A 16,637-nucleotide genomic window follows, 5' to 3' on the forward strand; every position below is an offset into this window, starting at 1 on the left:
AGTTAAGCTGTTGATGCCACCAGGCCACGTTGTAAGTCAGATCTGCGGAGAGGTGAGCTATATTCAGAGCAATGAGCACACCAGTAAAGAAATCAGTGTTAGATAAGTTTAATAATGCCATATTGTGGAACAATATATATATAACATTTCCATGGAGACAATCAGGTTACAGAATGTAGCTTTAAATATTAATAGACACTGTCTTAAACTGTTAATAGGATCTGTGTATGTTTAGACAGTCTGCTAATGATGATGATGGTATCCTCCAGAATATGATGCTTTTGTTTATGAAAGAACGTACTTTGATTCATGATCTAGTCCTGAACCAGACCTGGTTTATACCCAGAGTAGTCCTGGCATAGTCCTTGTTAAAACCAAGTGTAGTCCTGGTTTAGACCTGGTATTCTGTTTATCTTTATTTATATAGGGAGACCCAATGAGAGCACTTAGGTCGTTTTCACACTGCCACTAGTCAGGTTAACTTAAAAGAGCAGTCACTCCACGAGCAGTGCTGGGGTCAGTGTGAACCCAACAGCCGCACTCTAGACCGCAGTAAGCCGGTCCAAGAGCTCTTGAAACAGGAGGTCTTGGAGCGGCTGCACTCTGAAGCGGAGTGCAGTGTGATCACAGCCGACCTCGGCCGACATATGCAGTCCACTGTGACAGTAAAAGTTCTTGGAATTGGGCAAAAAAACACCCAGATGTCGTATATTTGTATGAATGGGCGCTGCAGAGCTGCTGTTGGACACGTTCATCTGATGAGGCAGTTTGGATCAACTTAATATTAGCGACAGTCTCCTCCTGCCTGTGTCTGAGCAGGTTAGGTGAAAGAAAAGTATTTTGAGCTGCTGCTTGTCATCAGTTTGAGAGTCTCCCATTCATTGTAGTACACAGTATTTCCTCATCAGTTTTCGTACCTGACCCTTTGAAAACACTTTATCCTGAACAATAATAAGTTGTCACATAATGTCCATAAGTTTTGGTGCCTGTGACAGTGTGGAGATGCAGCTTTCCTCAAGGGCACATTCATGCTTTGATTCTAGAGCAGATCACAGACAGCTGACAGGAAATGAGACCAGAGCAGAGAGAGTCCTGGACTGAACCTGAGGAGGAAGGATGAGAGCGGCCTGATTTATGAAGCGTTTGAGCCTGTAAAGAACATTTTATGACCTCTATGTAAACAACTTGTAGCATGCTTTAAATTATGAAAATTACAAGTTCAAGCATCTCCTCCCTTTCGCTTAAAAACTGCTTTCCCTGTGATGTGGAGTGGTTGTCATTTGACTTATTTGCTTTGTTCAAGTTTTTTTTTTTTTTTTTTTTTTTTTTATGGAAACAATATAACAGATTTATTCCTTTGTATTTGTTGCAACCAGAGACTGTATGTGTAAATGGACATAGCTAATCTGCTATCCGCCACGTTCCAATAGAATTAACCTCTCTCTGTAACTGCTGCTATCAGACTTGTAATTTTGGTCTAGAAATGTTTGTATTAACCTGTTCTATTTGATCCTAGGGTTTTATTTTGCCATTGTATCTCTAAATCAAGATTTAATAACCGATGAATCAGGTGCCTTCTTCCCCGCTAGCAGGTCGCTCGTGCTAGCGTTAGCAACAGGTTTGACTGGTAGTGTTGCTGAACCAGCGATGCAGGTCAGCAGCTTCGTTCTGGACAGGCTCTTTTGTTGCTATGACACTTGTGGTCAGACTTCCAAATATTCCCCTAGTCTCCAAATTTGCTCCATAACTTTTTACAGTTTATGGTTGCAAACAACAGGGGAACATGCAAAAATAAAATCACAGTATATTAAAATTAGGTCATCTCAATGATATAGTTTAACATTTGTTTAATCAATTACTATTTCAACACAATGAGAGGTGCACAATGCCAAAAACAACCTCAATTATTTAATATGTATCAAGTTATTGGATTAAAAATGAATCACTTTATCAATAACACTATTTTCGTCATTGATTGCTGCAGTAATTCAAAAGAAAACTACCTCTTCATGACATCACAAGGTGGAACAGAGCATTTTGAGCTTTGGAGATGTAGACAGACTAATAATAAAGAATTACTCAAACATGTGTGAATGAAACAAAACACAACTACAGGTATGTTTTTGCGAAGGTAACAACATTATAACATGACTTAAGAATCAATTTTGTGTAATGTAAGACCTTTAAGTATGTCCATTCAGATAGCTCCAACAATGTCCACACTAATAATCTGAGACTTTATTATGGTATTTCCAATATTATTATCTCCCTAGCAACAAAATGAACATGCATGACGTCAGCTGATCACAAAAGCTTCAGTGGACCATTATCCCTTATATATGCCCCCTGTGCTTTTAATCCTGCCCCCTCTGCTGCTGTCGTATGGAGTCATATATTGAGCCAAAGTGAGTCTGCTCCTCTGGGTGTTAAAGGGGCGTGTACTGCGTCTGGGCACAGACTGTGAAATGAATTATTCCTTTGAAGCCACTGGTTCCAAAATGGGAGTCTGGCCAGGACAGCGGCTGCACTGCAAAAAAAAAAAAAAAAACTTCACAGGCTATCATGAAGTTATTGTTAATGGAACTTGCAACGCACACAAAAATGCAAAAATCTAGCCTACATGAATAAACCATGTCGTCTGAGGCAAAAATAATAATGAAGTGTTTTCTTTCTACTTAGCCCTACTTTAGCTGCGTTTCAGTTCTGGTTTTAGCTTTTAGTTGTTGACACAGTTTGAATTAGTTTTAAAATTGAATTATTATACAAAATATTCATGCCTGTTTATAAGCAACATTTTGAGTACCGTATTTTCCGGACTAAATGCAAAATAATGAAGAAAAAAACATATATAAGTCGCACTGGACTATAAGTCGCATTTTTGGGGAAATTTATTTTACAAAATCCGAGACCAAGAACAGACATTTATTTCTTTAAAGGCAAGTTATAATAATAATAATAAAATGGAGAACAACAGGATGAATAGCAATACAGCACGCTAATGGAACACACTGACAATGAACTGAACACGTGTCTGCTTTGTTAACGTAACATAATAACAGTTAATCAGATCACTAAAGCATAAAAAACAAGCTAACAAGTTTAATGTCGATCTCACTCCAAATCACTAAATCCATTGAATTCTTCATCGTCGGTGTCGCTTCTGAACAACTCCACCTGCTCCAGAAGTAGATTAAGCGCCGCTCCGGAATAATAATTTCACATATAAATCTCATCTTGTATAAGCCGCACCCCCGGAAAAACTATGAAGAAAGTGCAACTTAGTCCGGAAAATATAATACTTAGTTCTGGCACAGATTTCTCTTGATGTTGTACAGCACCTTGGGCAGCTTTGGTTGTTGGAAGGTGCTATAGAAATAAAGTTTGATTGATGAACAGTACCTTTTGTTTCAAGCACCTTTAATTATATGGATCCCAGAAACTCCCTGTCTCTGAAATTTATAATAAGTTATACTATTTAGTTTTGAATTAATTGCTATGGCATGATTTGGTTACACATGCATAGGCCTCCCTCTCTAGTCACCTTGCATATTTTGACTGCAAGAAAGACCCCACTACCCTCTGGTTTGAAAGCAAATGCTTAACCCTCTGCTTAACTATTGTCCCATTTGAAATTAGCAGTTATAAGTTGAACGCTGCTGTCCAAAATATATCCAAACAAATCATATAATCCTGGTCTCACAAGTTAAAAAGTACGGTAAAAGAAAAACCTATCAGATTCATATTTGGATTTATTTAGAGATATATTTTTGCAGTGTGTTTATGTTTTGGTCCATTTAACCTCGTAGTCTGGCTCCTGTCTCCTCAGCTGTCTCCTTAAACAGATTATGTTCCTTGTCCTCTGTCTCCTGTCCCCTGCTGTCCTTTCTCTGGGGACAAAGAGTGACCGCAGCACTCCGCACATACAGATTGATATCAGATTCAACAACACCAGGAACAACGACGACGTAGAGCGTAAATGGGTTTAACTCTGCGTCACAATGAGTTGATTTGACATTTTACTGGGATTGTTATTATCGACTTCATATATATTTGTGATAATCGTATGTAAGACACTCAAAGGAATCGTACCGCCAGCCTATTTGACAGTAAACCTGACCGCTTGACCGATGATTTTTATGTTGAGAGCGGGATTCGAACCACCAACCTTCAGATCTGTGGACAAACTCGTGATTGAAAAGTTTTTAATGAGGGTTCTGGGGTGACACCTCTGGGAAAATGGTGTTTCTATTGTTGTGCTACTGGGCAAGATATTTATGGCTTTCCCCTTTGAATCCCAGAGTAATTTAAATAAGAAAACCTTTTTTTTTTTTCTCTCTGACTATAATCTGAACAAATAGGTACTCCATCCAAAATGTGCTAGTAAAGTAGAAGTCCAGTGTTCACATATAAAGTGAATTTCAATATAATTTTCAATATATTGCTCATCTATAGTCTCAAAAAAAGGGATTTTATTAACACAATAATCTCAATTTGACACAGTGGCATGCCTACATTCACTTTCACCATGACAACCAACAAATTAAAGTGTGACTATAGAAGCTTAGCTCTTTAACATTACTCCACACAGGATCTCCAGGATGCACCGTTTGTCCCATAGACCTCGGCACATCCGCCTCCCTGTGGGGCGGTGTGCGGGGGGTCACCACGGGGTCATGTGCAATATTTAAGGCCAGTGTTTACACAGAGGAGGGGACCCCGCGTGGGACAAACTTCATCTGACGCCACCTGTCTCCTTATCCAGGGTCAGAGCTGAGCAGGTTATGTAAGAGGATTTGGAAAGTGACTGGTTGGCTCTTTGTGGACTCTTGGATTAGCAGGAAAACAATTAGAGGCCGCTATACATCATGGACCCATTTCAAGGCGTTGTACCTAATTTTTACCGTCTTAAAACCGTCTTTAAACAGTTTGCAGTTGTCCAAAGTTTTTCCTCGCTTACCTTACCTCATCTTAATTGCTGTGAGTAATTAAGATGATCTGAAAGCATGAGTTTATAAGCGCTTTTCACAACTTTCAGAGACCAGCGCTAACAACAACTAGCATTCTAACACGCTCTTCCTGATTATCGACAGTAAAACACTTTCTAATTAGATGCAGACAGTACACAGCAGACTTATTTTGACCCTTATACAATATATCTGCACTGGGACAAGAAAAAACATGGCAAAAAAATTGGGTACCGGCCCTTTAAATAAAGATAGTGGCTGAAACAAGTTAAACGCACTATGTAACATTTTTGGTGAAAGGTCCACTGTCGCCCTGTCTCCACGGTGATATGTTATTGCTTTGCCAAAAATCTTCCACCGTATGGCATTAAGCTCATCCGTCTTGCATTTACTGATTGCCTTGCTGAAAAAAGACATCGCCTCTCCGCAGATCTGACCTCTAGCTTGGCCTGGTGCCTTCACTTGTTTGCCTCTGTAGTGATATACAAGTTTAATGCCATACGGTGGAATATTTTTGGCAAAGGAATAACATATCAACCATGGAGACAAACAGGGGACGGAACCAGGCTAAGTTAGGGGTCAGATCTGTGGAGGGGTGAGGTATTTTTCAGCAATGCAATCAGTAAATGTAAGATAGACAGTGTTAATGCCATATTGTGGGACATTCAAGAAAAACTAATAACATCTCTGGGCAGCTTTAATCGATTACTAACATTAAGTTGTTTGTGTCAGGTAACGTTTGTAGAAATCTTACATTTTTAACATTATTTCTTTTATTTTGCTGTGTGAAATAGGTCAGATTATATTTATTTTTATGTTTTTATTTTGCTACTAAAGACTGGGAGATTATCTCATTGTTCTGTCTGTGTAATGTCCACAGTGTGACCATAATATCTGCATTATTTTAGCCTCAAACATTCACAAAACTTTTACTGTGGACTTTTTAAAATTACTGAACACCTGACAAAATTCTCCCCTCTGTCACAATTCTCAAAATTCCTGGATTTTCACCAACTTTACGAGGGAATAACTGGCAGCGGGAACATGACTAATTTCAGTCTTGGCGTACCTCTCAAAAGATATTTTTATAAGTGTTTTTTATTCCTTTTTGCCATTGCTCAAGAGTTGACATTTTTCAGACTGTTCTGATTTCTGAACAGAAGGGGGCAGTGTGTGTGTAGTTTTGAATGGAGGAGCTGATTGACTGGATGTGCTTGTCTTGAAAATGAGGTTATCACAGTGAATTTGGTATCAGGATTATTATAAGAAATACATGTTTACAAGTATAGAAGATAAATATATGAAGTAAACACTTTTATTTTGTGTGGTCTAATTAAAGGGCCTATATTATGGTATTTTCTGATCTGTGTTATAATGTTTCCTCATCACAAATAGACCTGGAGTTGTGTTTTGTTTCATTCACACATGTTTAACACACAAATCCTGCTTCTCTTAAAACAGAAAACACTCAAGTTCCACCTTGTGATGTCACGTGGTAATACAGGAAGTGCTCCACTGTGTTTTTAAACTCCACGCACCTTCACTAGAATCATTTGGATGATTTCAGCCCTGGAATTTCCAATCTCTTCTGAACTAAAGGTAAAAATGTAGCTGTTAACTGGAAAAACACCACTTCATGACATCACAAGGTGGAACAGAGCTTTGGAGATGTTACAGACTAATAATAAAGTGTTACTCAAACATGTGTGAATGAAACAAAACACAACTCCAGGTCTGTTTTTGAGGCGATATTTTCATTTAAAACCTATTAGAACATTGAATACAACCATGCTGCTGTCTATATAACCTTTAAATTGGTGGTGTAGGTTCCTGGTTCAATTCTCACTAAATCCTTTGTGTCTGGATGCATTCGGAAGGGCATCTGGTGTAAAAATCTGTCAAACCCCCTTGCAGACGGTTTATTGTGACAAGAAAATTCAGCTAACCAAATATTTTTGTTAGAAATTATGATTAATCTTCTTACACTACACATACAGATAATCCTGATTAACTTTCCAAATGCAAAATGTAACTTTTGTGCTTGTTGCTATGGAGATTATCATTTGTCCTGCATGTTCCATAGGGCTTTAAAATTACATATCTCCATGGAGACGAGCAGGTGACGCTACTACTCCAATTTACACATCAGATCTGCGGAGAGGCCATCCCAATCATAGTGACAATGTATGTTTTTTGTGTTATTATGTTAGCAGTAAAAACATGCAAGCTAGTTGAGTTTAATGCCATACTGTGAAACATTCATAGCAAGGACATTCGTGCTCTCCTCCCATGAGAAAGGCTACACAGTTCACCTTTAAAAAAAAATAATAAATTGCCTGTCTCCATGTGTTTTCAGAGACACATATCGCTTGATGGATGGAAGCAAGTAGAAGTAAAAGTACGGGAGATAGCGTGAATAAAAATAGACTTTCTGACAGATTTAGCTGCAGTGAAGTCAGTTGTTTTGCAAAATATCTTTAAACTTTAATGTTTCGCTGTAAGAGTTTTTAGAGTGCTGGGTGATACCTTTTGATTTGCAGCCCCCTGGCCACAGCACAGAGCACACACTGGACTGAAAGCTCGTATTCCCAGAGGCCTTTGCTCCTCTGTTTCCATGTATCAGTATATCTGGAAGTGCAGTTCTGCTTTATAATATATAATTTATGCCCTCTCTCCAGGTGTCGTCCTCTTCAACTATAGCTTAGGCTGCACACGAGTTACGCAACAATGCTCAAAGGTTACTATAAGTCCGTTTTTACAGATTTTTACTCTTTTAAAAATGGGAAGAACAGAATTAATTCAATTTTAAAGGGCCCGTATTACGCTTCTTTCTGATCTATGTTATAATAATAATATATTACCTCATCAAAACATACCTAAAGTTGTGTTTTGTTTTATTCAGATAGGTTTAACACACAAACCCTGCATATTAGTTCTTCTCTCAAACTGAAAATACTCTGTTCCACCTTGTGATGTCATATGGTAATACAGGAAGTGCTCCACTGTGTTTTTAAACTCCATACTGCTTCACTAGAATCATTTGGATCATTTCAGCCCTGGATTTCGCAATTTCTACTGAACAAAAGGTAAAAAGTAGCTGTTGAAAACTTGAAAACTACCACTTCATGACATCACAAGGTGGAATAGAGCATTTTGAGCTTTAGAGATGTAGAAAGGCTAATAATGCAGAATTACTCAAACATGTGTGAATGAAACAAAACACAACTCCAGGTCTGTTTTTAAGGAGGTAACAACATTACGGCATGGCTAAAAGCTCACAAGAGTCCATTTTGCATTTTATAGGACCTTTAAATGGTTTTGCAGTTATTCCTCACTAATTTATGCGTTTAGACAATCCTAAGTATCCACCATGATGAGTTTATAAGCACTTTTCACAACTTTCAGAGACCACATTGGAGTTTTGCCATCATGGTAAAGCTAACAACAACAACTACTACCATGCTAACTGTGCACTTTCTGATTATCAGTCTATAAAACACTTTGTAATTAGATGCAGTCAGTTCACAGCAGACTAATTTTTACCTCAAGAGCTGCTTATACAATATATCTGTTCTGGAGCAAGACACATTTTTCTCAAACACATTTAAATCAGGTACATGGCATTTAAATTTGAATTTCATGATTATTTCCCTGCCTTTATACATGAAATAACACAGTATAGGCTGAATGAAGGAACTGAAGTTTCACAATAATTGGATGTATTCATATGTTTCAAATTCCTGCTTTTACCCATTTAAAACGTGTAAAATTTTGTTTTAAATTGTTAACTACTATGGCAACGGTCTTAATTTCACATCATCCTGAAACCCAAGCATATATTCTGCTTTAAATTTGCACTACGGGACTTTACTGGTGGCAAATTGTGTCTATGGAGATGTTATTGGTTTGTTTGGAATGTTCCAGAGGATTATCTACTTCCATGGTGACAGGTTGGATATCAGATCTGTGGAGAGGTGACCCTGCTATTAACCATATTAATACCAGTCAGGACCTGTAGTTTTGGACAGATTTGGGGATTTTTTTAAGTAAAAGATGAAAATTGTGGAAGTAAATATTGGTGAAATGTTGAAATTATGCAAAAAAGACAACAAAAAACCAAATAAAACATCAACATATATATATATATATATATATATATATATATATATATATATATATATATATATATATATATATATATATATATATATATATATATATATATATATATACTGTCTTTTCTACAGTATAGACCTATCCTCGATTTCGCTCCTAAACTCACATTACATTCTTGTCTTCTTTCCCTCCCCTCTCTTGGCTCTCAGTTTCCTGACAGGACAGGACTAGACCGGGGTTTTAAGGTGTGGGTTGTCACGGCGACGGGGCCCTTCCCAAAGCCAAACAGCTGGAGGCCCTGGTATAATGTGCACACAGAAAAAGATGAGGGAAGGTTTCAGCTCCACTTTCCTCTTTTCGTGTCACATGTGAGTAATAACCGTGGCGTCATCCTTTTAAGGGAAGCCAGTTATATTCTAGTTTACATGGAAATTGTCACTACCCTGAGGTATAAAATCTGAAAAGAAAAATACCGCTATGTATTGATACTTTGCAGCTGAAGTCATCAACATTCCCTGGGGGGGTGATGCTAACCGTAGGCACTGCTCTGATTTAGGGTTTGTTGGACTTTAATCTGAGCTTTATTTGAACACGATAAAGCTCAGATAAACAATGACCAGAAAGAAATGATTTAGCTGGAACTATAACAGATGATTTATGCCGATAAACACTCCCTCTCATAACTTTACTGTCTGAAGTTAGCTAGCATTAGCCAACAGTTTTTCCAGTAAGTCACTACCACCCATAGACTGTATGTATAAATTGACATGGCTAACCTGCTAGCTGCTGCGATCCAAATGGGAAGAGAGCATCGGCGCACTTCCGGCTCCATCGACTCTCCAATTCACTTTCTATTGAAAAAACTGTGGCTCTTCGCTCTGTAACTGCTGCTGTCAGACTCATCATTTTGGTCTTAAAATGTTTGTATTAACCTGCTCTACCCGATCCTGGTATTTTTATTTCATTATTGTGTCCGTAAATCAACAGCCTCGTTCCGGATTGGCTCTTTGGTTGCTATGATACTCACAGTTGTAATTCCAAATATGGAACTCGACGCCAAATTCGCCGCTATAACTGTTAGTCTCCTAAAAATGTGTTGTGTAAATCCATTTCCATGTTGAGTCTTCAGACAATCCTAAGCAGAAACATCTCCATGGAGACGAGCTGTAAAGTTTTTTTTGTTTTTTTTTTTTTTGCTTCTTTATGAAGTTCAACAAAGAATTTCGGTAAATCCTTGTGCTTTTACCAGCTGAACTTGAACCCTGTATACAGATCAATCATGTGAGCTAAGAAACACCTTGTTTTAGTGGCCTGTTGAATAGATGGAACATTTATAAACGTCCGTCTCTCTTAGTCTGCTGTTTCTTTACCCTCCAGCTCTGTAATTTGCACATTTGTTAGCCCCATCTTCTTAAATGAACCATCATATTTCATTTTCCTTCTGCATAAACCATCCTCTGCTCTGCTCCAGTCCTCACCCCACAGATCACATGACCGGCGCTGTACCTGATTGGCAGCGCAAAACCGTCTGTGGATTTTCCGTTGCATTTTCCAGGGATGAACGCTGGAAGGATGTGACCTCTGGAAAGTTTACTGTATGAAGTCATGCCGCTCAGTCTAATGGAACTGTGGTCTGTCCTGGTCCCATGACTATGGACTCAGTATATTAGTTTGTTTTTGCATTAAATTTAGGCTTTGGTTACGTTTTTTAAGCTCATTGTTTGCTGTAGTTTTAAAGAAGGTACTTTCACAACTGCACCTGGGTGGTCAACACTTTAAGGGAGGACACAAACACATTTTTCTCAGTTTATGGACAGACCGTGCCTCATCTGAAAGCTCAAAACCTCCAGAATTCACTCAGAGGGAGCACTGGCACTGATTAATGATTGGCACCAAATAAATGGGGCATGAATGTTTTTGTAATTAAGAATAAATCAGCATTACAATTGTTATCAGTAAATGTTATATTTGATTTGAAAAGGTCTTACTTGTATCTAGGGCAGATATGTGTCTATGTCTGTCTGTTTACCTGCTTATATCAGTGGAGGTCCTATTGCTTAGCCTGTAATGTTCCAGAGTATGGCATTAAGCGTACCTATGTGTATGTAGATAACCGGGTAATGCCACCAGATTAAGTAACAGGTTAGATTGGGGTGACTGTAGCGTAGTTGGTGTAGTGTTTACCCAGTGATAAGATTCGAATTCCGCTCTTGACATAAACATCATTGGTTGAGCGGTCAAATCCACAGGTTGCCGATGCAATTCCAGCTCCCACAGATGATTATTATTGTTTTGTCCTTAGGCAAGACACTTAATCCACCTCACCATTCTTACTATGAGCAGAGCAACCCTTAAGGTATTTTTGTTGTACTTTAATTGAATAAATGCAATGGACAGCCTTTAAAATCTGTATATTTGACATTATAATACATGTTGCAAATATAGATTTCATAAATTGAGTTATCAGTTATTTCAACGATGTAATAAAATGGGTAGTTAGTTTATAATATCCCACTGCCAGAACAATGGACGCCGAGGAAATGGGCCTATAGAAAGTGACTGTCTCTAAGAATAACAAACAGCCAGTCGTCTGTGTACATCTATAGAACGACCTTTCAAACAAAACACAACCCTGACGCCAGCCCCTAACCCCACAGAACATCCAGGCAGGAAGTGACATCGCAGGCAGGAAGTGGCATCACAGCAGACGGGGAAAACAGGAAAAGGCCACTTGACAGACACTGGTTTTAAAGGGTCCTGTGGAGGGGTCGAGCAATGTGGGATCGTAAAGGTAGACATGAAGGACCAGCATCTGAGGTACACAGAAAAAGGAGGGAAAGTGATGAACACATATACCGTTTGGCTGAAATGTTTGCAATTTTTAATGCATCAGCTGTTGGCCTTCAATCTCCAGCACTGGCTGATATTTTGTTTGGATGAACAACATCTGAGCAACTGCACAAAACATGATGACACACCTCTCTGTGGTAAAAACTAAGTTTGTAGTAAATTTAAATGGCATAAATGACAGATCTTATCGGCCATTTCTCAGGATTCTGGACATGCGGCATAGGCCATGGAAAAACTCATAATGGTCAATCTCTAGAAAAAACACAAAGCAAGGTCAAAAGCAAGGTCAAAACCAGGTCCAAACCAGGTCTAAACCAGGTCTAAACTAGGACCAGGAATAAACCAGGACCAAACCAGGACTAAAACAGGTTTAAACCAGGTGTAACTGAACAAAACCAAGACTAAACAAGGACTAGAATGGGACTAAAATGAGTCTAAAACATGTTTAAACCAGGTATAACCAAACTAAATCAGAAATAAACCAGGTCTAAACCATGTCTAAAATAGGACCAGTACTAGGAAAAGGTATAAAAATGGTCTAAATCAGGCCTAAGCCAGGTGTAAACCAGGGCACAGATCTAAACCAGGACTAAACCAGGTCTAATACAGGTTTAAACCAGGTATAAATGAACTAAACCAGGAATAAACCAGGAATAAACCAGGTCTAAACCATGTCTAAACCAGGAGTGAACCAGGAGTAAACCAGGAGTAAACCAGGAGTAAACCAGGAGTAAACCAGGAGTAAACCAGGAGTAAACCATGTCTAAACTAGGACCCAGACTAAACCGGGACTAAAACATGTCTAAACCAGGTCTAAACCAGGTCTAAGCCAGGTCTAAACCAGGTCTAAGCCAGGTCTAAACCATGGCATAGCTCTAACGCTCTAAACCAGGACTAAACCAGGACTAAACCAGGACTAAACCAGGACTAAACCAGGACTAAACCAGGACTAAACCAGGACTAAACCAGGACTAAACCAGGACTAAACCAGGACTAAACCAGGACTAAATTAAATCCAAGCCAGGGCACAGGTCTAACCCAGGACTAGCTCTTATCTCATTCTGTGGAATATTCCAGAAAATGCAATCACATCCCCATGGAGACAAGCAGGTCACAGACACCAGAAAAGTTACATAGTGTATCTTTAATACCATATATTGAACATCATTGCTTGCCAACTCGTCACCAGGGTTCCACAACAGAAACGTGGACTCCCAAGTGAATAGAAACGACTACTCCCTGAATCCTGCTTCCGTGTGAGCTCCTTGTCCTCAGTGAATCCCTCTAATTGTCGCTTTGGAAAATGTAAACAAGAAATGGCTGATCAAAACGCTGGTGGAGTTTAGTTACAGAGGCGATAATGAGCCTTGAACAATCTCCAATTCAAAACCTGCTATTAGCGCAATGGAAGTGTGTGGGATTTGGCTCTCAAATTTGGTCCCGAGTTTAGCCACCCGCGAAAGCCATACAGCACGGAATAACAAGATGTCTTTAATCCGCCTACAAGCACTGAAAGATTAATCAAAGCACAATTTGAATGGACGCAATTAGCAAATCATAAAGACCGCAGTTATTCAATGCGCTTTAAATATACAGTGTCTATGGGGTGTCATTATCTGTAAATCCTGTCAACGCTGTAGTTTAGACTTTTAAAAACATCGTCTGAAGTGCATTGGGTTTTTATATTAGTTTTAGCAGTTCATATTTCATCGATCTTTAAATGCGCACTGTGCTGACTGCATCTAATTTTAAAACGCTTCTGTCGTCTGGGAATCAGGAAGCAGGCTGTTAGCATTCTAGTTGTTGCTATTGGCCTTAAATCTCCAGCATAGACCGATATTTTGTTTTGGTCACTCTGCAGCCCAGAAAATACACACAAAACTTTATATGAACACTTAAATACGAGTTTGTGGTAAATTTAAATGACATAATTTGGGGAAAATAATCAAAATTGGCTCAACATATCGGTTTAAAAACATCGGCAGACTTTTTCGCCCATCGGTTGCTCTGGATTCTAAACAACTGATATCGGCCTTGGACATGAAAAACCCATATCAGCCGACGTCTAACCGTGACAGTCAAACTTCGATCTGATCTCTGAGGAATAACTTTGTGCCAATGCAAACCGTCATAAATAAACTTGTTGTGTTTTTCACATTTTGAATACTGTACAAATCAGGTACAGAGTCTTTAATTCAACTGTCATATGGAGTGAATTATGATTACACTGTTTGCAGTACATTTGATACAGTTCCTATACAGATGCAAGACTGAAAGGACAAAATCACGGATACAAGCAGGAACAAAGAGTTTCCTCCTCAGGGTGGCTGGGTGCTCCCTTAGAAATAGCATGAGGAGCTTAGTCACACGGGAGGAGCTTGGATTATAGCCGCTGCTCCTCCACAGGGTGAAGTGTCTCGCTCGTCTCTCCTAGATGTCTCCCTGGAGAGGTGTTCCGGGCATGTCCCACCGGCAGGAGACCCCAGGGAAGACCTAGGAAACGCTGGAGGGACTATGATTCTGGGAACGCCTCGGAATCCTTGCCGGAAGAACTGGAGCTGGCGTGTGTTGAAAGGGAAGTCTGGACCTCCCTGCTCAGGCTGTTGCCTTCACGACTTGGCCTCGGATAAAGCGCAAGAACATGGATGGATGTTTACCATTTTAAGGCATTGTCATTAAAGTTTGACAAATTGGATTTTCCATAGTTTCTCAATACAAACCGCTGGATCTACCACAACTTCCCTTCCTCCAGTTAAAATAGTTCGTAACTGATCAATAACTGACCTAAATATGAGCCTTATCACAGCACAAGTCAAAAGTGCACCTCCAGTCCCCTAAATCAAACCTGACTAAAGATCATATGTCCTGTTCCAAATGCTTCTGGCTGAGTAAGATTCAACAAATCAAATGAGGTTGGAAAGTTTTCAGGTTTCACAAGTGTGACTTTAGTTTACATGAGTCAGCCAGGATGTGTGCGAGCATGTGGGGGAGGGAAGAGGGGAAAGAGAGGGAAGAGGGGGAGATAGACGAAGAGGGAAGAAGAGAGAAATCGATAAGAGAGGGAGAGGGAGGGTTGGGGAGAAAATTGACTAAGAGAAACAAAGAGAGAGGGAGTGGGCAAGAGAGGGAGAGAATAAGAGGTATAGATGGTGGAGTGTGAAAAAGATAGGAAGAAAGGGAGAGAATGAGGTAAGAGAGAAACAGAAGAGAAGGAAAGAGCGCTCCGAGAGAGAGTACGAGAGAGAAAGAGAGAGAGAGTGAGTGAGTGAGAGAGAGGGGGGCGGGGTCTGTTGATATCCTGCGTGTGCATTCAAGTCTACCCTCCCATTCCACTGCTGTAGTACACTGAGTGAACTTATCTCAATCCCGCTCAGATCCTTCAGACTTTTTAATCAACTTGTATCAACTTTTTAAGACCACAGACAACAGAGCAAGAGCATTTGAGTTCTGGACTAACCCCGAGGACACTGGTACATATTGGGCCACAGAGATATTGATCAGGTCTTTCGTTGGAGGCTCCGAGCTTTCCTGACCGGGAGAGGGCTCTAAATATATGGTAAGTTCAATGCAAAGCTTACATAGGATTTTGGTGTCATGACAGTTTTATTAAAAGAAAATATAGGTGGGATATAGTCACCTGGGCTGTGTTTCTGTATAGGGTTGGATTTGACTTCACAAGATCTTCTGGTCTGGACATGTGTTATGTTAGATTATGTGACCCTATGGCTTTAAATCTAAAAATGGTTTGTGTTTTAAAGAAATTTCTGAAGAGTTAAGGTTAGCCGTGAATTTTTTCTGTATTTTTGGTAAGTCTTTATGCTCATTCTGCTACTTCAGTTTAACAAAATGTGAAATTTGTAGATTTATAAAGCATTTTAGAAGGAAACGTTTGAAGTTTGAAGTTAGGATTGTGAAGTTAATCAAATTATACCTGAGATAACAGTGATCAGTTTGGGTCTTTTTAATGGAAAGGTCTACAGTCAATCCTCTATCAGAAAAGCATGTGTTTTGGAGACTTTGAACGAAGAAATTTGACTGTTTGTATTGTTTTGATAAGGAAAAATAACTCAAAATCTAAAAAACCCGATCGATCAATACAAGGGGAAAAAAGTGATCTCATTTCTTGTCACTTCGCCCAGTCCAAAGTGAAGTGATATGATTCTATTTTGAGTGTTTAGAGCGCTCAAAGTTAAAAATCTTAATACAGAATAATCGTTTGTTATTATTTGGAAGGTAATTTTCCATTCTTCCGTTGCTATGGAGACGAATGATTCAATTCCTCATTACATCGGTGTCTTTACTTGCACCGACAAGCATCAAATTGCTGAGCCAAACCCATTACCAAAACATTAGAATTTTGAACAAGAGACTTTTATCAGCTATTTTAATCTTGTGTGTATAACTTTTAATTCTGGCGTCCCCCCTGGCACAGTTTTCTGACCCTTTTACTTTCTTTAAACAAATCTGTTACAAAAGTTTGGATTTATGTGACAGCTTAATAGTTTAAAACTGAAGTAGAATTCACAGGAACATGGAGTTTAAAAGCGCTTTACTTGATTTATACCTTCTTAAAAACATTAAAACCAGAATTAGTTCATTTTAAACCGTTTGGGTTGGTCCAAATTTACTCCTCACTTACCTTACGCATTCAGAGCATCTTAATTACTCACTTTTTAAGCACTTTTCACAAGTTCAGAGCAGAGTTTT

The 16,637-nt window shown here is 39.1% G+C and overlaps 1 protein-coding gene across 3 annotated transcripts in view; it reads left to right on the plus strand.

Annotated features, from left to right (window-relative positions):
* Positions 1–16,637, plus strand: part of plekhg5b (pleckstrin homology domain containing, family G (with RhoGef domain) member 5b) — a 198,633-nt gene that overhangs the window by 107,176 nt on the left and 74,820 nt on the right. Inside the window, exon 1 of one of the 3 annotated variants that reach the window (XM_033969002.2) lies at positions 15,257–15,486. The exons of the other annotated variants lie outside the window; for them this stretch is intronic. Within the exon in view, the coding sequence (XP_033824893.1) occupies positions 15,484–15,486 (3 nt within the window). The 5' untranslated portion in view covers positions 15,257–15,483. Of the gene's footprint in view, positions 1–15,256; positions 15,487–16,637 lie in introns of those variants that run through there. 3 annotated transcript variants of the gene reach the window in all.

The sequence above is a fragment of the Periophthalmus magnuspinnatus genome, chromosome 7, assembly GCF_009829125.3.
Source record: "Periophthalmus magnuspinnatus isolate fPerMag1 chromosome 7, fPerMag1.2.pri, whole genome shotgun sequence".
In the NCBI taxonomy this organism is placed as follows: Eukaryota; Metazoa; Chordata; class Actinopteri; order Gobiiformes; family Gobiidae; genus Periophthalmus; species Periophthalmus magnuspinnatus.